General features: G+C 51.9%; 9 protein-coding genes across 9 annotated transcripts; 4 read left to right on the plus strand and 5 right to left on the minus strand.

The window, feature by feature from the left end:
• Positions 1 to 253: 253 nt before the first annotated feature.
• On the minus strand, positions 254 to 4,383 carry BDV14DRAFT_182054 (nuclear import receptor MTR10). The gene is made up of 8 exons (XM_073770165.1): positions 4,019 to 4,383; positions 3,835 to 3,927; positions 3,512 to 3,784; positions 3,330 to 3,420; positions 1,994 to 3,274; positions 1,523 to 1,948; positions 943 to 1,473; positions 254 to 895 (listed from the first exon to the last, which is right to left on the minus strand). The coding sequence occupies exons 1-8, from the start codon at positions 4,148 to 4,150 to the stop codon at positions 807 to 809; spliced, it is 2,916 nt and encodes a 971-aa protein (XP_073623682.1). The 5' UTR covers positions 4,151 to 4,383; the 3' UTR covers positions 254 to 806.
• A 45-nt stretch (positions 4,384 to 4,428) lies between these two features.
• On the plus strand, positions 4,429 to 5,361 carry BDV14DRAFT_182057 (small nuclear ribonucleoprotein E). The gene is made up of 3 exons (XM_073770166.1): positions 4,429 to 4,734; positions 4,786 to 4,876; positions 4,935 to 5,361. Exons 1-3 carry the CDS (start codon positions 4,594 to 4,596, stop codon positions 4,985 to 4,987), a joined length of 285 nt encoding a protein of 94 aa, XP_073623683.1. The 5' UTR covers positions 4,429 to 4,593; the 3' UTR covers positions 4,988 to 5,361.
• Positions 4,429 to 6,087, minus strand: BDV14DRAFT_182058 (5-formyltetrahydrofolate cyclo-ligase). Its single transcript, XM_073770167.1, has 5 exons — positions 5,917 to 6,087; positions 5,346 to 5,860; positions 4,935 to 5,285; positions 4,786 to 4,876; positions 4,429 to 4,734 (listed from the first exon to the last, which is right to left on the minus strand). Exons 1-3 carry the CDS (start codon positions 6,008 to 6,010, stop codon positions 5,163 to 5,165), a joined length of 732 nt encoding a protein of 243 aa, XP_073623684.1. The 5' UTR covers positions 6,011 to 6,087; the 3' UTR covers positions 4,429 to 4,734; positions 4,786 to 4,876; positions 4,935 to 5,162.
• Positions 6,088 to 6,330: 243 nt separating this feature from the next.
• Positions 6,331 to 7,244, plus strand: BDV14DRAFT_211557 (chaperone for protein-folding within the ER, fungal-domain-containing protein; the record flags this gene model as incomplete). Its single annotated transcript, XM_073776111.1, has 4 exons — positions 6,331 to 6,447; positions 6,509 to 6,623; positions 6,692 to 6,870; positions 6,926 to 7,244. The coding sequence occupies 4 exons, from the start codon at positions 6,331 to 6,333 to the stop codon at positions 7,220 to 7,222; spliced, it is 708 nt and encodes a 235-aa protein (XP_073623685.1). The 3' UTR covers positions 7,223 to 7,244.
• Positions 6,951 to 8,124, minus strand: BDV14DRAFT_182060 (uncharacterized protein). The gene is made up of 2 exons (XM_073770168.1): positions 7,893 to 8,124; positions 6,951 to 7,818 (listed from the first exon to the last, which is right to left on the minus strand). Exons 1-2 carry the CDS (start codon positions 8,039 to 8,041, stop codon positions 7,410 to 7,412), a joined length of 558 nt encoding a protein of 185 aa, XP_073623686.1. The 5' UTR covers positions 8,042 to 8,124; the 3' UTR covers positions 6,951 to 7,409.
• Positions 8,125 to 8,236: 112 nt separating this feature from the next.
• BDV14DRAFT_138663 (putative non-repetitive nucleoporin) lies at positions 8,237 to 13,259 on the plus strand. Its single transcript, XM_073766286.1, has 5 exons — positions 8,237 to 8,735; positions 8,788 to 11,247; positions 11,295 to 11,383; positions 11,439 to 12,068; positions 12,227 to 13,259. The coding sequence occupies exons 1-5, from the start codon at positions 8,444 to 8,446 to the stop codon at positions 12,833 to 12,835; spliced, it is 4,080 nt and encodes a 1,359-aa protein (XP_073623687.1). The 5' UTR covers positions 8,237 to 8,443; the 3' UTR covers positions 12,836 to 13,259.
• A 194-nt stretch (positions 13,260 to 13,453) lies between these two features.
• On the minus strand, positions 13,454 to 15,563 carry BDV14DRAFT_138668 (TauD/TfdA dioxygenase family protein). The gene is made up of 3 exons (XM_073766287.1): positions 14,692 to 15,563; positions 14,276 to 14,610; positions 13,454 to 14,184 (listed from the first exon to the last, which is right to left on the minus strand). Exons 1-3 carry the CDS (start codon positions 15,372 to 15,374, stop codon positions 14,072 to 14,074), a joined length of 1,131 nt encoding a protein of 376 aa, XP_073623688.1. The 5' UTR covers positions 15,375 to 15,563; the 3' UTR covers positions 13,454 to 14,071.
• A 380-nt stretch (positions 15,564 to 15,943) lies between these two features.
• BDV14DRAFT_182063 (uncharacterized protein) lies at positions 15,944 to 16,604 on the minus strand. The gene has a single exon (XM_073770169.1). The coding sequence runs from the start codon at positions 16,593 to 16,595 to the stop codon at positions 16,335 to 16,337; it is 261 nt and encodes an 86-aa protein (XP_073623689.1). The 5' UTR covers positions 16,596 to 16,604; the 3' UTR covers positions 15,944 to 16,334.
• Positions 16,605 to 18,793: 2,189 nt separating this feature from the next.
• BDV14DRAFT_138702 (EXPERA domain-containing protein) lies at positions 18,794 to 20,356 on the plus strand. The gene is made up of 4 exons (XM_073766290.1): positions 18,794 to 19,293; positions 19,493 to 19,687; positions 19,836 to 19,988; positions 20,078 to 20,356. The coding sequence occupies exons 1-4, from the start codon at positions 19,218 to 19,220 to the stop codon at positions 20,146 to 20,148; spliced, it is 495 nt and encodes a 164-aa protein (XP_073623690.1). The 5' UTR covers positions 18,794 to 19,217; the 3' UTR covers positions 20,149 to 20,356.
• Positions 20,357 to 21,026: the final 670 nt, after the last annotated feature.

Below are 21,026 nucleotides of genomic sequence, written 5' to 3' on the forward strand. Positions count from 1 at the left end.
TTTCAATAAAGAAAGAGCCAGCCAGTCGACGCAAGGGATGGAATCATGAAAGGACGCTAGAACGCGGGGCGCAAGCGGCAGGAGCAAGTATAGAGACAATCAGATGCGCACCGTTGCAAATAACCGGCGTCTTATTCGTCGGGACGAAGGATTGACCTACCATACCGCTATAGCTTAGATCTTACTCTATAGTCTATAGTGCTGTTCTATGAGGATCGGCTACGGCTGCAGCCTGCAGCTACAAGCAGGGAAGCTCAGGGAACGTAACCGAACCGAACCAACAGTGGGCCCGGCCTGTGTTATCTCATCTAATCTCATCCTCATCCCGTTCTTATTCTCTAGTCCATGGATTAGACTCAGACTAAAGGCTAGACTAGGTTGGTGGTAGACCCATCGTCCTGCGTCGTGGGAGCTTTGAAACGAACGCCCGGAGGCTATCGTAATCAAAGGCGCCCCGAGCCGAGGAAGAGGTATGGGCAGCAAACATACATGATCGGGTGAATGGTTGGTAGGTAGATGATATTCGTAGGGGTAGGTATCTTGGTATAGGTGATTGGGATCTCGCCTTGGCGGTCCCATCATGTGCGCGGTATATGGATGTAGATGATTGAGGATCTTGGTTTCCCCACGCAGGAGCTGAGCTTTTGAGTCCGGGTTAAGGCGGGTGTGATGGGATTACTTTGTCCCTTTGATGATTCGCAAGTCTCAACAGCTGTGCACCTGTCCGTTCTCCGTCCTAGTCCCTCACAACCTCCCGTCCCAGGAAAAAAAAGAATAAATGAGACATATATGACAGAAGAAGAAATCTACCCGCTAAATCGGAAGCGAGTGGCTTCCAGCCGCCCTAATCCTTCTCTTGGGGCCACGTTCCGACGTCGGTATGAGTTTGTAAAGTCTAGGTCCATTAGCCAATGACAGCACCACAATTTCAAATCAACATACCTTGCAACAGAGCCCGAATTTTCCGGGTCTCTCCTGACTGCACTCTGTCTGAAATTCCCTTGAGCAATCTTTCTGCCTCGCCTGCCTTCATTGTCCCGGCGGGGAGCATCTGGAGGGTCGACTGCACCCAGCCACCTGCTTCCTGAGGCATCAACTCGAACATAGACATCAGCAGACTCGACGCGTCTGGGAAGCACTCTCCGGGGAACGTAAACATCATTCCGGTAAGGATACGCTGCACAAGGACTTGCCCTTGAGACCCGATCAGCTGTTTGACGGCATCCCGGATCTCCGGAGGGTTAGCGTAGGTCTTGCCGTCCGGTGCAGTAAAATGAGAGACCGCAGGCTTGTCGAAGGCGAAGCTAAAGAGGTCATGGTAGTAGTGCAGCGTAGCCATAAGAGGGTCAATCTGTTGCAGAGTAAGGGAGCTCAGCGCAGCCGAGAAGATTGGGACTGAGAGGGAAGAGCTGATACACTCCTTGGGGTAGAAGCGGATAGCATCGGAAGCCAGGCGGAAGAAGTCCTCGATCACTGTTCATGTTAGATAGACATCAAACTGGGATGGGGAGGTGAAACATACCATCGGGCAGGTTCTCTGGGGGCAGGTCGTTCAGGTAGCGCAGGAAAGCTGTTGCTTGCTGCTCGAAGAACTGGAACACTGCACGGCTCGTAGAGGGGTCGACATATTCAACACCCTCGGAAAACTCTCGCACTACAGCATCAGTAGCCCACAAGAAACATCCTTCCCTTGAAGCCTCGAATCCACTGGCGAGACTCTGAGCAAGCGTGGGCAGGAGAGGGCTCATGGCCGTCCTGTAGCTAATGATCATGTTTCTCCAGCAACGGCATACGCGCTCCAGAATCGGTGTGGATGATGTAAAGTTCATGACAAGAGTTGTGGTGATAGGGAGAATCTCGCCGCAGTACTTGACTGCGGGGTTCTCCTGGTCTGAGGCAACGTAAGGGTTCACAACAAGGATGAAGATGGTGATCAATTGTAGGTGGTCTGTGTGCATTAGTATGCTATTAGGAGAAAGTGCAGGTTACTCACCAGCAACAGCACGTTGCCCTTGTTCATCCTTGGCATTGTTCGCCAGGTTCATGATGCGCGCCATGATGGGGTCGCAGAACATCTTCATCGTCTCGTAAATCTTTTCGAGTGGCTGTACGGCGACAACAGCCGCGACACCTTCCGTTACCTCCTCTTGACTGCTCGGCTTCAGCTTGTCAATAACGGACTCATAGAAGGAGTGGAGCTGTGCAATGTGTCCTCCGAGGAGTTTCTGACAGTCCGTGCCCAAGAACTTGAAGGCCAAAGCAGACGCTTGAACAACTTCAACAGAGGTGTGTTGGAAGCCAGAGATGACATAGTTGAGCTGCGCTTCGAGAGTTTCTGGGTGCTGCGCCGTCCATTCGGTGTAGCGGGCAAGTGCCATGATAGCCTGGAATCGGATCTTCTCTTGGTTCGGAATTTGAACAATCAAGGGTATGACCTGCGGCAAGACAGCACTTTCCTCCGGATCGACCATACGTCCCATGGCTCTCAGACTGAAAAGAGGCGCCTCGAGCTCCTGCCAGTTGGGAACGTGCTCGTCCGTCGACTGAGAAGCATACTGTGAGATCCAATTCTGAATGACCTGGTACGCCTTGGACAAACACTCTGCAACTCCGATAACAACACAGCAGTCCTTGAGAACGTCTCCCATAGCGTGTCGGAATTGGCGGAACTTTTCTTCCTGCTCTCGGTCGCCTCCAAAGAGATCGGTCTCTCCTTCGTCCGGCCGAGGGTACTCGAGATGCTTGATCATGATGTCCACCAATTTCGAGAAAATGCCACTGTAAACGGCGCGTGACTCGGCGTATCGTTCCAGTGTGACGTACTGCTTGAGCTCGTACCAGAAAACGAAAGTGATGGAGACCACATCGCGCTCCCAGTCCCGCGCACAACATTCGAGCACTGCTTCAACTAGTTCCTGGAACTGCGCAGGCAGACGCGCCATCAAGACCACCCATGCTTCACCCGCTTCCGCGAATAACCTTGTAATACCCCTGAACGCTTCGGTATCCTCTGCTTCAGCGAATTCGGCGATCTTGGGGCGGAGAGACATGAGGCGCGGGTAGAGGGCTTGGATAATCGGAAGCGAGTCGTCCACCTCACGAGTATCTCGGTATAGAGTGCACATGCTGTCGACCGCAGCGTCGAAAGAGGCATCGTCATCCAGTGCCTTCACAATCACATCCATCAACGGTGACTCAACAATCTTCGAAGCCGGGATTTCGCGCATCCAGGACGTTATACAATCGAGTAGGCGGGGGTTTGTGGACGCGGTAGCTAGAGACAAATACGGTCAGTTTGGTTCGCTCATCGACATTGAGAGGAAACGGACGAGATGATTGAGCGTATTGGATTAAGAGATGCATGACTTGCTCGGCATTGTCTTCCAGCAATTCTTTAGTCCTAATCGTGAGTTCATCTTCCTAAGGCGAGTATTAGATTCTGAGATATGGCCGCGCACGAGTCGTCACCGGTCGCTGGTGTAAATATGGGATGCTGATTTGCCGAACATACAGATAGATTGATTTTGCGACCTTCCGTCACTTCTTCCGGAAGGATTCTGAGGAATTCTAGCACGCAGTCGCCTGCGCTGCTTCCAAGTGACGAGCCGACAGTAGCCAGGACGTCCTTCCATTGGATCATCTGGATTGCAAGACTGGCGAGACAGACGCACAGTTGTGTCTGGATCGGCCGGGGCCCTGCGCCGAAAGCCACCAGGAGGTTGAGTACCGAGTCCCTTAATGCGATCACAGACTCTGCAGGTAACTGATCCAGATCGAACATAATCTGACGCAGTCAGTATACCACCACAACTCCGAGGACTGCTCCTTATTCACCTTTCCCTTCAACGTCGTCGCAGCGAACAACTTGGCCTCTACCGGGGCATCGTTCGATTGTAGCATCTCATGGGTGATAGTCCACGCCTCAACCTAACAAACAACGCCAATGCGTCAGTATATAACCCTCCGAAAGATGCGGCGGCCTGGCGTCGAGGCGGGTGAGGGGCTAGGGATAACGAACGGATTTCTGGAACTTCTCGAGAAATTCGTGGGCGTGGGCTTTCTCGGATCGCGAGACATTCCCTTGCATCGTAGCGACGGCAGCCAGGACAGGGCCAAAGGCCTGTCCGGAGGCGTCTCCTTTGCTAGCCATAATCGAGGTGGGAGGTTGTTTTGGTGTGGCTCCGTAGAGTGGGAAAGAGGGGTCAACTAGGCCGAGAGGCTCAACACCGGCGGGTTTCGGTCATGAATCATAAAAGAACAGAAAGTAAATCAGCGATCAGTTTTATAAGCTGAGGGGGGCCGCAGGGTGTCGAACTGGGCGTCGCGGTGGTCAAGCCGTGGGCTATAATCAGGAGGAAGTGGGATGGTGGTGACTGATGATCCGCTCCCAGGGAAAAGTTGGTGAGCCGCAACAATCGACGGCCGAATTGGAGAAAACCCGCGGCCAGAGCAGCAAGCTCTCATCACCTTTTCTGCCTTTCACCACCACGCGCACATCCACCCACCCTCACCGTTCGGTCAGTTCCCATCCGCTAGATCCGTCCAGCTTCTTTTCTTATTCGCTTTAATTTCTTTTTCGCGACTTCCATCACAATGACCGGCAGAGGAGGCGGTGCCGCCCGCAAGACGCTGCTTGCGCCCATTCACTTCATCTTCAAGCTCCTTCAACAACGTTCGACAGTCTCTATCTGGTTATACGAGCAGCTTGCATTCCGCATTGAGGGAAAGATCAGAGTAAGGAGCTCCGGTGTTGTTTGCGACCAATATCGCTAACTCGAGGTCTAGGGATTCGACGAGTTCATGAACCTGGTTGTCGACGACGCCGTCGAGGTCAAGCTGGCCACAAAGAGCGAGGAGGAAAAAAGACGGCCATTGGGTATGGAAGACTTGCATAACTTTTTGCGCGGTTCAATACTAACGTTATTCCGCTACAGGTCAAATACTGCTCAAGGGCGACAATGTCTCCCTCATCCAAGCTGTCCAGTGATCGCGAGACATAGTCATCTCCTATCTAATACATCGTTAATACCAAAAAGCTCTTCGCCATTTTCCGTTCTACGAACAAACAATCTATGACAGCCGGTTACACTAGGCGCTGGAGGACAGGGTTGCGATAGACAAATCTGCGGACATGTGGAAACTGTACTTTTCTGGGCTTGAAATCACTGTTGGCGCAGGAGACACCGGTCGTCACCAACTATAACGATATCTACAAGCCAGTCATGATTTGTAACGGGTACTTCTTCGGGTGGAGAAAGCGTCTGCTCCGCGAGAGAGAGGGCAACTGTGATAGTCAGGAATTTCATTGCTCTCCTACATTCGAAATGAAAAGGTTGTATCTCACCAAGTAAAGGCATCTTCTTCATCCTTGTCCCAATCTCAGCTTCCCATCTCAAATATCTCGTCAAAAAGCTGTCATAGTACCCCTTGCCATGCCCCAGCCTCCTAAACCCCGGATCAAAAGCCATGCCCGGCATAACAATCAAATCCAACCCAGCCGTAGCATTAGCATCCTTAGGCAACCCCGCAGCATCAGAGAGTCCAATACCCCCAAAACAATTCCTCTTACTGAGCGCCTGCGCCTCACTCAGCGACGGAATCTCCCACTTATCGCGCTGCAGGGCCCCAAACTCCTCCATTGACTCGAGGACAAGCATATCCATGACGGATGTCTTCTTTTGCTCAGAGGCAGTTTCAATGCTATGGATGTATGGCACGAAGACCTCCTTTTGGCTCTTGAGCGCGTCTTCTACGATCAGGCTTGTTGAGAGCTCCCCGGATGGCATTGAGAGGTAGACGCCTATTCTGTTTGCCTGCTGGTACTCTGGGAGGGAGAGGAGTTTGCTTGTCACGTTTTTGGCTGTTGTATTTGTTAGTTTGGGTGTTTGTGTATATAATAGGATGGGATATGCTGACATTGGTTGGTAATAGAGTCAGCGGGGATTCTTTGCAGGACCCCCCGCATTCTTTTGCGGAGATCCTTTTTTGCTGTTTGGATGCCTGCCATCATCGCTGTATGCCTCCGGATGGGTAATCGAGAGACGAAGATAATGTGTGCAGACTGAGTACATAGAAAGAAAGTAAGGTTTTGATCAATGTGATGTCAAGTCATCTCTAGCTGCTCTCTAAAGTGGAGGCTTGGCATTGAGTGCATTACATTCAGGTTCGACTTACATTGTTTTGGTCGCATGGCTGGATCGACAGGGCCAGTCCAGCTCCTTGGAAGGGCAATGGGCTAGTTGCGCCCTTGAGACGGAATTGAGCTTCGATCTCTCTTTAGCTTCACTTCTCATTTCATCCACATCTTCATCACAGAAAGCAATCTACAGCATGCTCGCGGTATACTTCATCGCTAGCCTGCTCAGCGCAGCCAGTGTTAGCGCCCGCAACGCCGCCGATCTGGTCGGGACGTGGACCACCAAATCCCGCCAAGTCTCGACGGGGCCTGTATGTTTTCCTGTCCAGTCGCCTATTGATGAGTGTTACTGATGTATTTTTGCTTGAATAGGGATTCTATGACCCTGTCGAGGATAAGTTCATCGAGCCGAAGCTTCCAGGCATCTCATTTTCGTTCACGGAGGATGGATACTTCGAGGAGGCGTTCTATCGCGCTGTTGCTAATCGTTAGTATATATTTTGGCGCTTACCGAACCGAAAAGATCCATGCTAATGATTATATTGTTGACAACAGCCACGAACCCAGAATGTCCAAAGGGTATAATGCAATGGCAGCATGGGACATATATGGTTAACGCTGATGGCTCGCTACATTTGACTCCGATCGCGTCAGACGGGCGCCAGCTTCTTTCGGACCCTTGCGAGTCGTCCAAGGGGATGTATACGCGGTATAACCAGACGGAGAAGTATGATGTACGTCGACTACCTTCTCCTTCGAGCGTTCTGATTATTTTACTGACGACGACAGTCTTTCACCGTCGGAATTGACCCATACTACGAGAGTACGCGCCTGGATCTCTATTCGTTTGATGGATCGCCTATGATCCCGATGTACCTTGCCTATCGACCACCGGAGATGCTGCCAACCGGGTCTCTGAACCCGGTCAAGAATAAGAAGGTGAAACGGCAGCCTAGCGGGGAGCAGGGCACGGCCTTCAGCCTGAGGAGTCTTGTTAGTAAGGACAGCCTTGCGGACCCGGACCGTTGGCTGTGGGTTGGCGTTGTTATGAGCGCTATGGGGAGTGTTGCGCTGTTTTTCTCTTAGTTTGATTCGCTCTTCAACCCTCAGCCCTTGATGTTCCTGCCTGCATGAATAAGATATATTCAACCATAAAGCTTTCGGAACTGTAATGGGAAGATCGCGACGAAACCATGATAGGAGAGTTTCCGTGAAGATCTATAGTAGTAATACAAGGTTAATATACAGTTGAAATATGGTTTAAGAGTCTCAATCAAGCGGCGTCAATAGCCGACTTGATGATAGACACGAGCCCAGCCCGATCCACAGGCTTGTCCGTAAGAGCACCACCTTCCTTCGCAAAGAGACTCTGCATAACAATGCCGGGGTTGAGCTTCTTGCCAGTATCCTTCAGCTTCGCAATCTCTGCCTTGACAATCTTTGTGGCTTCCTCGGTGCTCATCAATTCGACTTGACTGCCATAATTTTCGAGGATAGCTTGAGCCTTGTCCTCTTTCTCGATGAGGTCCGGGCGGTTGGCTTCTTGGAACTGCTTGGCTGAGTCTTTTGAGGCTGCTGTGCGCTTCTGGATCAGTCTGAGGAGTTGTACGTCCGTTGTGATTGGGCTTTCGGTCTTTTGCGAGTTGTTGTATTCGGAGATGAGGGCGCGGATGACGTTGAGTCTAAGAGACGCTGGTTAGCATACGTTGTGAAATAGTAATTGGCTAGCCATAGTAGCCCTGTGGCACCGCCATACCTATCCGTATCCTTTGCTCTCATTGCTGTCTTCAAGTCGGTCTTGAGTGTGGTCATCAATGGCGGTTGAGTTGGGCCTGTTGTGTTCCATCGCGCTTGGTAGAGACCCAGGCGGGTGAAGCGGGGTATTTGTCGCAGAGCTCTGAGCATCTTTCTCCTAAAGTTAGAGCGAAAATGTTCTCCCAATTGATTGAATGTCTGCAAAGTATGAATATCGCTTCGTTAAGAGCTGGTGGTGTTTATGAGGCAGAATTCCTACAGCGGAGGCGGAGAAGAGCTCAAGTGGTCCGTGCACCAAATTTCCCAGTTGTTTTTGATGGTCGCTTCATCATTGCTCGGCGGTCCCTCGACTTCAAAGAAACACCAGCTGGGGTTCAACTCACGGTCAATTCATGTTCCTTTCCCTCGCGATTATCCCCTCCGCTCTTCTCGCCGACCTCCCCCTTCCTCTCGACATCCATTCACTCCCCCGGCCCTCGCGCTGAACGAACCTCTGCCACGCCGGGGAGCGCGATCACCTTACAAGGCTCGGACGAGCTTTAGAGCTGCGAGATGTCCTATCCAAGTCTTCCGCCGGTCACACCCCAGAAGCCGCTTCCTGGCGCTTTCTTCCAGACCCCTGCGCCCGGCCATGCGCTGAATCCGGTGCAGCCTACATCTCCCCAACCGGCGGTACAGCCCGCTGCCAACCAGAACCAGGTCTCGCAGCCGCTTTCTCGACTTGCACCGGCACTGAAACCTGCGACGGCCCCAGTTCTAAATACAGAGGAGCGCGCAGCGCGGACGGTCAATGATACTCTCACACAGGAAGCTCGCTATCCCGACCTCGATAGCTACTTGTCGCGTAAGTTTGGTCGTTCAATTGTCCTTCAATCCAGACTAACCATTGGTGGCAGAGGGCTTCTCTTCCGACTATGACATCCCCGTTTCGCCAACATGGGCTCCCTTCCAGAAGGTCAAGATGTACAACATCCCGGACCAAATATTCGATCAGTACAACCTAGCGCAGGTGTCTACGAGCATGGGTCTGTTGGCGGAGCTGAATCACGCGTGGGTGGCCATCGATAACGCACTGTATTTGTGGGATTACACACACAACAACCCTCAACTGGTGGGATTCGAAGAACAACCGAATAGCATCAATGCGGTCAAACTCGCCAAGCCACGTCCGGGGGTGTTTCTCCCTAGCATTACACATTTGCTCGTCCTTTCAACGACTGCGGAGATTGTCTTACTGGGAATGAAGTGTGAACCGACACCAAATGGCAGCTTCCAAGTGACTTTATACCAGACAGGCATGTCCACGTCAATCCGGGGGTTGGACATCAACATCATGGCTTCGTCGGATGCTACTGGCCGTATTTTCTTCGGAGGTTCTTCCGACAACGACGTTTACGAACTTACATACCAACAGGAGGAGAAGTGGTTCCAGGGTAGATGCTCCAAGATCAACCATACGAGTTCCCGCCTATCAACACTAGCCCCGTCTCTAAGCTTTACTCAGAGGGCGTCAGAGCAGGTTGTACAGATGGAGATCGATGATTCCAGGCGGCTGCTGTACACGTTGTCATCAGCCTCCACGATTAGGGTGTTCCACTTGAAGGCGGACGGCTCCGTTACTCTGGCCATCACCAAACAGGCCCTCGATATCTACGCAAACATCGGCCACATTATTGCGTCCAATCAAGCGTTAAACTCGAAGGTGAAGATCGTCTCAATTAGCCCGATCTCCGCGGCCGAAGCCTCAAGATACCATTTGATGGCTACTACCGCCACAGGTTACCGCATCTACCTGAGTGCTACCGGTTCGTACAGCTGGTCTCCAGCACCAAACGGCGCCAATGCCCCGACGAGCATGCAGGCTCACTACGTAAAAACTCCTCCTTTCGACAATCCTCCCCCTGTCTACCAAGGCCAGTCTCGCTTCCAACCCTCGAATATGGCGTCAAAAGTACCCATCCACACTCTCGATCCTACCTCATCCTCAAAGCGGTACCCTCCGGGTTACTTCTTTTGCTTTACCTCTCAGGATGCCACCCAGAAGACAGATACGCTATTTATCTCTGCTCCCGACTCTGGGCGCGTAGCCCGCTCACAGGAGTCCGTCGTGCCCGGAAAGGCAGCGGAAACCGGCATCTGGCTCTCACTGGGCAGCAAAATGGAAGACGTCGGACTTAGCTCACCAACGACGCCAGCCTCTGCTAGCCCAAGTGGCTTTGGTAACGAACTCGCTGTGCAATTTGAGAACCTGTCAGCAGAGGTTGCTATCCTGACGAATACCGGAATCCACGTTTTCCGAAGACGACGACTCGTTGACGTATTTGCTGCTTTGGTACGAAACGGCGGAAGTGGTGGTGATGAGGGCTTGGAGGGCGAGATCAAGAACTTTATCCGCACATATGGCCGCAGTGAGACACTTGCAACTGCTCTTGCGGTCGCTTGTGGCCAGGGTGTTGAGGTCTCTACGGATTCACGACTTTCCAAGATCAACGATCCGGATGTTCTCGAGTTTGCTCGCAAGGTTTTCATTGACTATGGTGGCCGACCCACGCTGAACGAAAACGCTGTCGCCGATAACTCCACCCCCGCCGTTGACACCGTTGTTCCCTCCCCCCGACATGCGGGTATTGCGCTGTACATTTCGAGATTGCTCCGGTCAATCTGGAAGAAGGAGGTTGCCGCTGTTGCTGGTGCCCCTGGTGGACCTCAGACCATTACATCTTCTTTCCCGGCCGCCAAGCTGCAAAGTATCCAGCGGGATCTTGTCGCTTTGCAGGACTTCTTCAAGTCGAACAAGAGTTTCATCGAAGGGTTGAGCGGCCCTGAAGCTCTCGCGCGCGTGTCAACGAAGCAGGAAGAAATTGAACTGCAGGCGGAGCACCGCGCTCTCCACTCCCTCGTCCAACTGGTGTCTCACACTATCGAGGGAATCTCATTTGTGTCCGTTTTGTTCGATGAGAAGGTTGAAGAGATCATTGCCTTGTTGCCGGACGAATCCAAGCAACGATTTTTGAAACTCACATTTGAGGAGCTTTTCAGCGCTTCCAAGGGCCACGACATCGCCAAGGAACTGGTCAAGGGTATTGTCAACAGAAACATTGCCAAGGGGGCCAACGTCGAGACAGTAGCGGATGCCCTGCGACGTCGATGTGGCAGCTTCTGCAGCGCAGAGGACGTGGTTATCTTCAAAGCCCAGGAGCTTCTCAAACGGGCCACAGAGGCTGGCTTCAACTCAGAGCTTGGTCGCAATTTGTTGAATGAGAGTTTACATCTGTTCCAGCAGGTCTCAGAGAACCTGCCCATGGATTATCTGGTGCCTGCGGTAGACAGTTACATCTCGAACCAATTCTTCGCTGGTAAGTCAATATACATTGCATAGAATTCTTCGCGCTAACATGTACAGGTGCCATTCAACTTGCTTTGAATGTCGCTGGTCGGTCGGACAAGGCTAACATGGCAATGTCATGGATGATGGAGGGCCAACCCTTACCGGTAAGTTCATTGCCTCAAAGATATATCGGCCGAAAGCTAATTGTGAGCGTTTTAGGACCCTCGGAGAGAACACTACCTTTTCCGAAAGCAATGCTACGACCTTATTTTCAAGGTTATCATCGCGGTCGACAACCTTGCTGCGCAAGATCCTGGTGTTGTGGACGGGCAACTGACCACGGTCGCCAAGCGCAAGAATGAGGCGTACAGCATCATCTCAGATTCCTCAGACCAGGTCTTCCTCACCAGCCTATACGACTGGTACCTCGAGCAAGGATGGAACGATCGGCTGCTCAGATCCGACTCTGCGTTCGTCGTCGAGTACCTCAAGCGCAAGTCGAATGACGATCCTTCCCACGCCGACCTCCTCTGGCGATACTACACACAATCCGAGCGTTTCTTCGAGGCCGCACAAGTCCAATTTGAACTTGCACAGAGCTCTTTCAAGCTGCCGCTGAGCCGGAGAATAGAGTATCTCGGCCAGGCACGCGCCAACGCTTCAACCTTTACACAAGACGTGGGCCGTCAAGCCCGACAACGGTTACTCCAGGAAGTCTCCAACCTAATCGACGTTGCAAACATCCAAGACGACCTCCTCCAACGACTCAAAGACGATATCCGCCTGACACCAGAAGCAAAAGCGCAGGTCATCGAAGACGTGGACGGCCCGATCCACGAAGTCTCTTATGTATGTTCCCCCAATTCCCCCAACCCCAACCCAAACCCCCACGCCCCTAACCAAACCACCGGGTCTAACCACCCGCCCAACCCCATCCCATCCCGCGCCGCATGCAACCCATGCATCCATCCCACGCCTTACTAACAAACTCCCCTTCCCCGAACCAGATGTTCAACCAATACGCCGACTCCGCAAGCTACTATGACATCTGCCTGCAAATCTTCTACATAGCCGACTACCGCAACCCCGCCGACGTCCGCGCCACATGGCAACACCTCCTGCAGGATCTGCACGACCAAACGACCCTGCGCGGCTCCCCACAGCCCTACGAAGCCGTCATCGATAAGATCCGCTCCCTCGGCTCCCGCCTGCGCATGTCCGAGTCCGTTTTTCCAATTCCCACTCTCCTCCCCATGCTTGAGCGGTATGCCCTCGAGCACCAGCGCAATGTCGGGCCCGAGACTTGGGTCGTAGATACATTCTTTGATTTGGGCGTCCCGCATGAGACTATCTACTCTGTTCTCGAGGGCATGTATTATACCGATGAGGCGCCCTTCCATGGCGCAAATCGGAAGATCATTGCTCGGGATTTGCTGTATACCATTGAGCATTGGTTCCATGATACTGTGCGCTTAGGCGGTGTGGTCTTTGGTAGCGATATCATTGCCGAGCGGATATTGGAGATGCTTGTGCTGCTTCAGCAGGGCGGGATTAGTGGTGAGCAGATGGCTGTTGCAATGGAGTTGAGGGCGAGGATTCAGGATATTTTGAGTTAGTTAGCTTAGTTGTTTGGTAGTTAAGGTGGCTGGTTATAGAGCAAGTTTGCACCCCACGCACGTTTACACATGAATAGGTAGTTAGGGACTGATTGATTGATTGATTGATCGATGGTGTTTTAAATAAGGTTAATCTAGTGGATTTCTTGTCTTGTCTTTCTTGTCTTGCCTCTGGGTTCGGGTCTTATCTCGCATAAATCTACAATTGTATAGCTGTATACGTGATGTTGATTTCCTTCCTATTGTTGCTCTGTTTACTTACTGAGCCTATGCGAAAGTGATGTTCTCATATAACAATCTACACCGTCTTTCGTCCTCACCGAACGATTTACGCGAGACGACGGAACTCATACTGAGGACAGAACATTTGAAGGAAATCAGGTCATGAATCATCTCTATTAAGATCATTAGAACTGTCAGTACATAGTGTACCAACGTGTGTAAAACCCGGGAGTAACTGGACAAGAATCAAAAGCACTGGCACGCAAAAACGATCAAGCAGAAAAAAAATCGATAGAATCAAAAAGCTCAAACAAAAACAAAATCGCACAAAACGACGATAATCAAAAACGGTCTATAAGCTTGGCGCTAAAAAAAAAACAAGAGGCTGATCAAAATCAAATCGCTTGGGGGCGAGAGCAAAGGTAGGTAGGGGGAACGGAAAAACACCTGCAGGGGTCCACAGGAAGGAGGATCGCGAGTTAAGTTTTCGTGTCTAGGTAAAACCGAAATGAATCAAACGTCGATGCGATGGAGCCGCCCAGGAACGAAAGAAAGCAAACACTGCAATCAAACGATAGATAAGAGCGAGCGCAGGTGAGGTAAAATGGTGGCGTCAAAAACCGTCTATCAAAACCGGACCGAGGTATCACGTATCAGAAAACGAGATAAGCAAGAGCGAGGAAGCAAGCAAGCAAGCAGGTAGGCTAGAGTGCGAGTGCGAATGCGGAAGTGCGAATGGACGAACGGACGGCAGGCACATGCGGGACCAGCGCGGCGCATGCATGCGAGCTAAGCAAGCAATTTGGCCGAGGGCGCGCACAAGAATGTAATTAAAACGATAGATGGTGGTGGATAGATTGTCGGCAAAAGGTTGCTTTTTCCCCGCGAGTAAAACGCGGACGATAACGAGTAATTAAGCGGTGGTGCGATGCGATGTGATGCGACAATCAGGGTAATTGATTTTTCTTTTGCTAAGCATCAAGAAGTGCTGATGCCGTGCTGTGTTGGAGTCGCTCATTCGTACTGGTCGTAAACGGGGATCGGCTTTTCGCCCAGCGCACACAGGCGGAAAATATGGCGCAGTTTGGCACCGTAATCGTCGTCAATGTAGTCGACAATAGCCGAATCTAAAGATTGAAAGGAATTAGTTAGGTCCAGTTCCACCGCGGTTCAAGCCAGACTAATGCATGAAAGATGGAAAATTTTGGGACCACTTACGGATGGTGCTTCTGTTGTCGAAAATGACGATAGTCTTGGGCTGCCATCGCACTCTAGCCTGGAAGTCGTGTCCGGAGACGATGTGTTGCATGAGGAAGTCCAGCAGCCAGCTCTGTTCCGCGTCCTTGAGGCCTGGAATCTTGGTGATGAATTCGCCGTTGAACCAAAGGCACTTTTCCCCAGTCACAGGATGAATGCGCACCAGCGGGTGCTCCGTGTCGACGGCATCTTTGCGCACCAAGCTACCCGTAAGACGAGCGTGGTTGATCATCTTCTGAGACGAGTGGACGGCGCTCAATGTGTCGAGCCAGGAGCACAGGGTCGGGGATAAGCGCCTGTTTCAAACTGCATTAGCTCTGCTTTCACGGTACCTTTTGACGACAGGGTAAAAAAGAACACCCTATATGTGCACTCACTTATAGGCCAAGTCGGTCGCAGCAAAAACAGTATCGCCTCCCACATCCGGACCCTCCAATAATCCCAGCATCACGTAGCCGGGCGGCTGAACCTCGTAGCTGACATCCTGATGCCAGAGAGTGGTGGTTGTGCGCTGCTCCAAAAAGCGAGCAATCTCTTCACGGTTACCGTCGCGATGAATGATATGGAAACCAGGAAAACCGCGTACGGTACCGGATACGGGCTGGTAGTTGGGCTTGCCAAAGTGGCTCATAAATTCCGCTTGGGCTGCGGGGCCGGCATCAATCAGGTCTTGGTTGGGGAACGCGACGACTCTGCGCTCCGCGACAAGGAGGGCGAGTTCGTCCTTAGCGGCCGCGGAGAGTTGGCTCAGTTGTACACCCTCAAGGATGCTGCCGATTTGGGGCTGGATATCGGTGACTTTGACTTCGGGCGTCAACAGAGTAGACTTGGATCTGTCCTTCACGCGCAGCGCAGGGTCCTCGTAATCAAAATTGGGAAGCGGGTCAAACCACACGTTGTCCCATGTCGGAAGATATTCGGGGTATCTTGTCCGCAGGTGGTTTTCCTTTGTGACATCCACGTACGGGATGTTGATGTCGTAGCTGATTGGTTCTTTGTCCTTGGGAGCAGTGACTGGCTGCGCCTTCTTGGGCCGCAGAATGGGAGCAGAGGAAGGCATTGCGCTTGGAGTAATGAGAATTATGCCGTCAAAGGCCTTGTTGAAGACTTAATACCCTCTCGTCAATGGAAGGAACACAGAGGAAGACTGTAGTAGGAAGAAGTTACTCGAACAAAAAGCTTCTTCGGTGATACGGGAAGTATAAAGTGATACACAAGGCAAAGTAGGGCAAAAGATTGATAGGTCTTGGTCAATTGAGTAGAGGAAAAAGAAAAAAATAGAGATCAAGCAGATAGGTTTCAGACCACGGCGGACGAAGGTCAATAAATATTAATTTTATTGCGACACAACCTCGTCATCGTCATGGCGATAAAGCAGCTCCTTCTCAAGGGGGAAACATGGCTAAGTGGATGATGGTCTGATAATAGTCGCAGCGCCATCATTGCATCCACCGGGTAGTTTCGCTTAGACTACAGTTCCCTTCATTTCCGGGCCGGTCAGCTTGCGATGGGGATGTGCAGATGACGGACGAAAGAGCTCTTTTCCGCGATGCCATGGCCAGCAGGGGTGTCATCGGTGGCCGGACGGGGAACATACAAACTCGGATGGAGATCGTGAAGGGGGGGGGGCTGGTGAGGGGCAACGGCAGGATGATGGGCCACTCAAGTGGAGGACAGAGAGTCAATAGATGTCGAGTATCTGCCAAAAGGAAGAGGCGAAATGGAGGAAGCTGGATGAAAGGAGCTGGGAACATCCATACGGAGTTGAGCCCGCGACTGTCACAAGAATGCCAGGAGAGAGGCGGTCAAAGGAAGTAGAACGCCCTTGACGGCTCATCATCGGCACAGAGCTTCTGCAATCTGCAACGAACAGTTGTCCCAAACTACCTCATGGATGCGATTATCGGGATGATTGGAGCTTGGTTTGACGATGGGACGCGACTAAGCACCTTTGCCCGACCTGTTCCGGCAGACTGGCTCTCCAGCGTTCATCCCATCAGCGCCGGAACAGATTCACCGCTCAACCCTGGTGCAATTTGAGCGACCGATAAGGAAGCCGAGAAACACCAGGAGGATGATTAAGTGGGACCTTGGAACTACCTAGCATGCACAATTGCCCAAAACCACCTAGTTTTTGAGCCTGTTTCTTGTGTCGGCGCGGGCTGATTCTGGATCGCTGAACAAGTCGTATGCAGGACTGTAGTGTAGCTAGCTGCCCGATGTTTGAGAAAGCAGCTGCAGCTACCGAGTAATAGCTTGCCGTAGCTCTACTATCTTGCATTAGTCCTTGCATGGCCTAAAGGAAGTTGGTGAAATCCCGAGCAACTCGCAGTCGCCATGGCCTCGATGGGCACAAATGCATGTTCCACAGGTACGTCGCACAATCAGTACATCATTTGCCCTCCTACATGCCTGATCCAAACAATGCTGCTGCGACGACTTCAGACGAAATTTTCCGGTGCGCTGGTTGGTGGATAGAAGTTGTTTTCTTTTTCCTGATTGATAAGGCGAATGCAGGTGGTCCCCCGGAACTATTCCGTGCCACGTTAGTAGTGGAGAACGTAAATCAATGGTATCCAGCCCTGCGATTACTTCGAATGATTGGACAATTTGGGAAAAGCGGTCGTCGTTTTTAATTCAGATAGCTAGTTCTTCGTGCTGGGCGAGGGGACCCCCGGAAAATAGAGTAGCTCCCCCCAGAACCTGACGTTGACTCGATGAACCAGATAGCTCTCACGTCCTGATAGGTTGGCCTTGGACCAGGACGAGGCGAAATCTAGGGTTGCACATGGGTTTGCTTAGCCGGTCGTTGCTAGTGGTTGATGGTCCCTCGGAGAGGCAAGCTAATGCTATCGACATCCCTGTCGATGGCAGGCTTGAATGTTCAATTTCATTCGTTTCCGGTGGGTTTAGCTAGGGTTGAAAAGCTGCTACGCTTGTTTCAAGCCAAGCGTCCTGCGACCCTCGTAACTCCATTTCATTTCGGGAATGCGGTCCAATGCCCGTGGTTTACCGGTTTATCTTGGGGTCCCCACACGGTAGATGATTCCTGCTCAAGGGAGAGTCAGAGAAGTGTGAATCGAAATCGGCCCACAAGTGCGACTAAGATAAGACACTAGAAGTCTGGAATCGTCGTCTCGGCGGCCCCCTTTCGAAGCCCCATCGAAGCCTGGCAGAAGAACACGGCGAAAGTATGTCCTGATAAGGCGCAATAATCTACCAAAAACAGCCAACCTCGACCTGCATACTCGAAGTCCGGCGTCCAAATCAGCTGCCAGCATGGCGCTTTCCCGGTGGTCAAGTGGAGATGACATCTCAATTCCAACTGCAGGATGAAATCAGCCGTGCATTCTGGTTAATTGCCTAAATCCTTTATCGAGTGACGATATCAATCGGTGCTACGTCGGAGGGTCAAATGTGAATCCCAACCAGGCAGTGGAAGACGATCCCGGCTACTACTCGGTACTGGATACGGGACCTGGTTGATCGAACTGTTGTCCAATGTGCCCACTGCCCGCTCCTTAGCTGGGAGAGCGTTGAAGGATGCGCCATCCTTGATGGAGAAATCGCAAGACTGACGCCAAACGGGCAGGAGGTGGCAACTCCGGGACGACATCATTCGTAGACGACCTCATACGGAGTAGTAAGTCTGACTCCCGTCGGGCCATCATCCACATCGAAGAGCCGGCAAAATGCCATCTAAAGGTACCTTTTGAGTCCTGGGGACTGACCCACAAGGATTCGATGCTATGTTCGAGAACAACTGCGTCATTGGATAAGGGGCCCATAGCTCCAGCACTAAACGTAAAGTTCCCGTGGCTTGCCCCAACGAAATCAAAAGCGGGCCGGGTTCCAATCTCGAAGACGAGTTAGCGTAAGCCTCGATGACCGCAAACTTCACAGATTCGAGCAAGACTGCTGGATCGAGTAGACTAGCTGCATAATTTGTGCAGCAATCATGCATTCGACTGGTTGATTCTGAGCAGATATTGGCAAGTATCCTTCGCATTGAAACTGGAAAGCAGACAGGTCACCTTATCCCTGCAGTCTCCTTACTGAGTCAGACCGATTGCCGGGATCGCATGCAAGATCAGCACGTACTTTGAGAAGAAAGGTCTAGGAGTTGATGATGATTGCTGAGTGATTATGCGTGAGGACCTTCGCCGTTTATCGGCCTCCTCGCCTTCATGGACTCGAACGGGACAATGTACCAGCTGGTAGTCTGAATGGAAGGGCTAGACTTGCGGTGAGACTATTTCCATTGTCGAATTGTTCCCGCCTCTGAAGTGAAGCTATGAACGAGAGCCGATCGCGATTTCGAGGAGTACTCATTAGGTCACGGATTCAGTTTTGAGATTCCGAGGCCAAGGCTGTTGTTCCTGTGATAGAGACGTCCAGTCAGAATATACTACTAGACCAGCAACAGACGAAAAAGCAACGTGAAGCTTCCAGCTCTTAGGCCGCACACTAAACTTTACTTACCGCAAGCGAACAGATTACGCACATCCCGGCAGCCGTACGATCCACGCAGCTAAGGATAAGCTATGTTTAGGGACCTTTGACCGCGTGCTTTGGAAAAAGCAATTATGGCCCAAGACGTGCCTTATCTCTGCTCGGGCTTCCACGGGGCTGGATCTGGTGAACTGCGGGCCTTGAGCAGTTCTTGCAGTTGTTCTAGAGTCTTGGGAGTGGGAAGGTGAACGGGACTGAAGAGTGGTTGCTTTTTCGAGTTCCTGTCACATGACTACCCTCCCGTACCTGTTGGCTTGTTTTCCTTCTGGACTGAAGCTCCGACTTGAAGAATATTTCACTTATCACACCTCCAACCTCCAAGTACTCCCCCTTCTTGCATATCCTTCCTTGATTCGGTCCTCGGGGCTCAGTCCCGCCTGTCAACCAAACCATGTCTTCTCTCTGGAGCCGGAAACGCGACCTAATTTACTTCACCTTTTTTGCTATCCACATTCCCATCATCTTTCGTGAGTTGTTCCATGTGCCGGTCCCCGCGGCATTCTCCCTCTTCTCCACGCTGCGCAGGTTTCTCTAGCTATCAGAGGCCAGACCTGATTATCCAAGCTGTCCAGAACTCCAGGTGCTTCCTGCAGCTACCTGCAGATGTGATTGTGATAGCCTATTCACGGATCGACTGACGCCGAGTGGTATGACGTTCTGGTTTAGTGGTTGACGCCGTCCCCGTCCTCCCCGGCCTTCTCGACAACCCCGTCTCGCGCCAGCTACGTGACTTTTACATCACAAACTACCGAGACAAGTTCTTCGAGGGCCCCGTCCCAGCATGGTTTACTTCCTACACATGGATGGAGATACTTTATCACGCCCCGTTGAGCATCTGGGCCCTCGGCGCCTTGCTGAGAGGTACGACCGACCCACTCCAACTGAGTTCCTCAGGTGGGAACCATCAGAGCGACATGGATTCCAATCCCGCCGTTTCAGCCTCGGGACTCCATGTCTTGAATTGACTTTTTTGGTGGGACACCGCTGACTCGACAATTGCCGTTGACAGATGATCCTCTTGTTCCCGTCCACTTGCTCGTTTTCGGGTTCCAATCATTCATCACATCCTTGACCTGTCTTGTTGAGATGTGGTCCTGGGAAGATCGCACCGTCGCGGAGAAGCAAAACCTCACTACGCTCTACGGCCCATACGTAGCCCTAGGTAAGCTGCTTGCATCTTAGTGACTCGCGTGGCTAAGCCCCACTGCGTCAAACCTTGTGAGCTAGAGCTAATTACTCTTCCTGTTCTAGGCGGCTTCATGGCATTGGATATGTTTTGGCGGATCCAAGCCAAGCTCCTGATCAAGTCCAAGCGGGAATGATTACGTTACTATCTTCAGTCGGTCAAGATCCAAGCTCTCGCAACAAGGCAAGTCGTTGAGGCTTGCTTTTTGAGCGGACGCGCCATCTACACCGCACTGACGATGCACAGAACTCTGTATGCGCGACACCACGTCGGACGCGCCCCTTCTCCATCTATTTCGGACAACTACTACTAATATAGAGATCTTGAACTATTAATAAGTAATAATCAAAACTTCATCAAATCGCACGGGAAGGGAATCCTGAGACCCTGAACAATTGAAAAGATAAGAGCAGGTTCCGCAGCACCGGTAGGATCTGTTTCTCTTATCTCCTGTCTTACATATAGTGCGATCACAGCAAGACCTACATAATCTATTCCGATCCCACTATAGACTACTATACTAGCACTACGATGATATGTCACAGATCACAAGGATTTGAGCGGTGCTGGAACACGTCATTCCATACTACTATAGTACGTAGTATGTAGATAACTCGGTAATGCTTCGGATTCCAGTCCCAGAATCCAGGCCCAGGCCCTCGGAATGGAGTCGCCTATTCTTATCAATCATATCAAAAACCCAATAGCCCCATCAAGGTCCCCCTCTGCGGCCTCGAGCGCACGCGTGGCCTCCTCACGGGTGAACCCAAGTTCGGTGATCTTCGCGATGGAGGCCTCGGGCCAGCGCGACTGGGACGGCGCAAAAGCAGGGCGGGACGACGACAACGCCGACGATGAGGATGCCCCAGCCGCCGCGGCTGAGCTGGGTCCGGCTCCACTGCTAACGGTGCCGCTAGGGCCTTGCTGCCCACCAGCCTGATGGGTCACAGCGCCCGTTCGCGCGCCGACCTCGGCGCCGTCGGCGCCCTTGATCGTGGGCTCGTCCTCGAATTC

This window comes from Aspergillus stella-maris (genome assembly GCF_047715825.1).
Source record: "Aspergillus stella-maris strain CBS 113639 unplaced genomic scaffold BDV14scaffold_75, whole genome shotgun sequence".
In the NCBI taxonomy this organism is placed as follows: domain Eukaryota; kingdom Fungi; phylum Ascomycota; class Eurotiomycetes; order Eurotiales; family Aspergillaceae; genus Aspergillus; species Aspergillus stella-maris.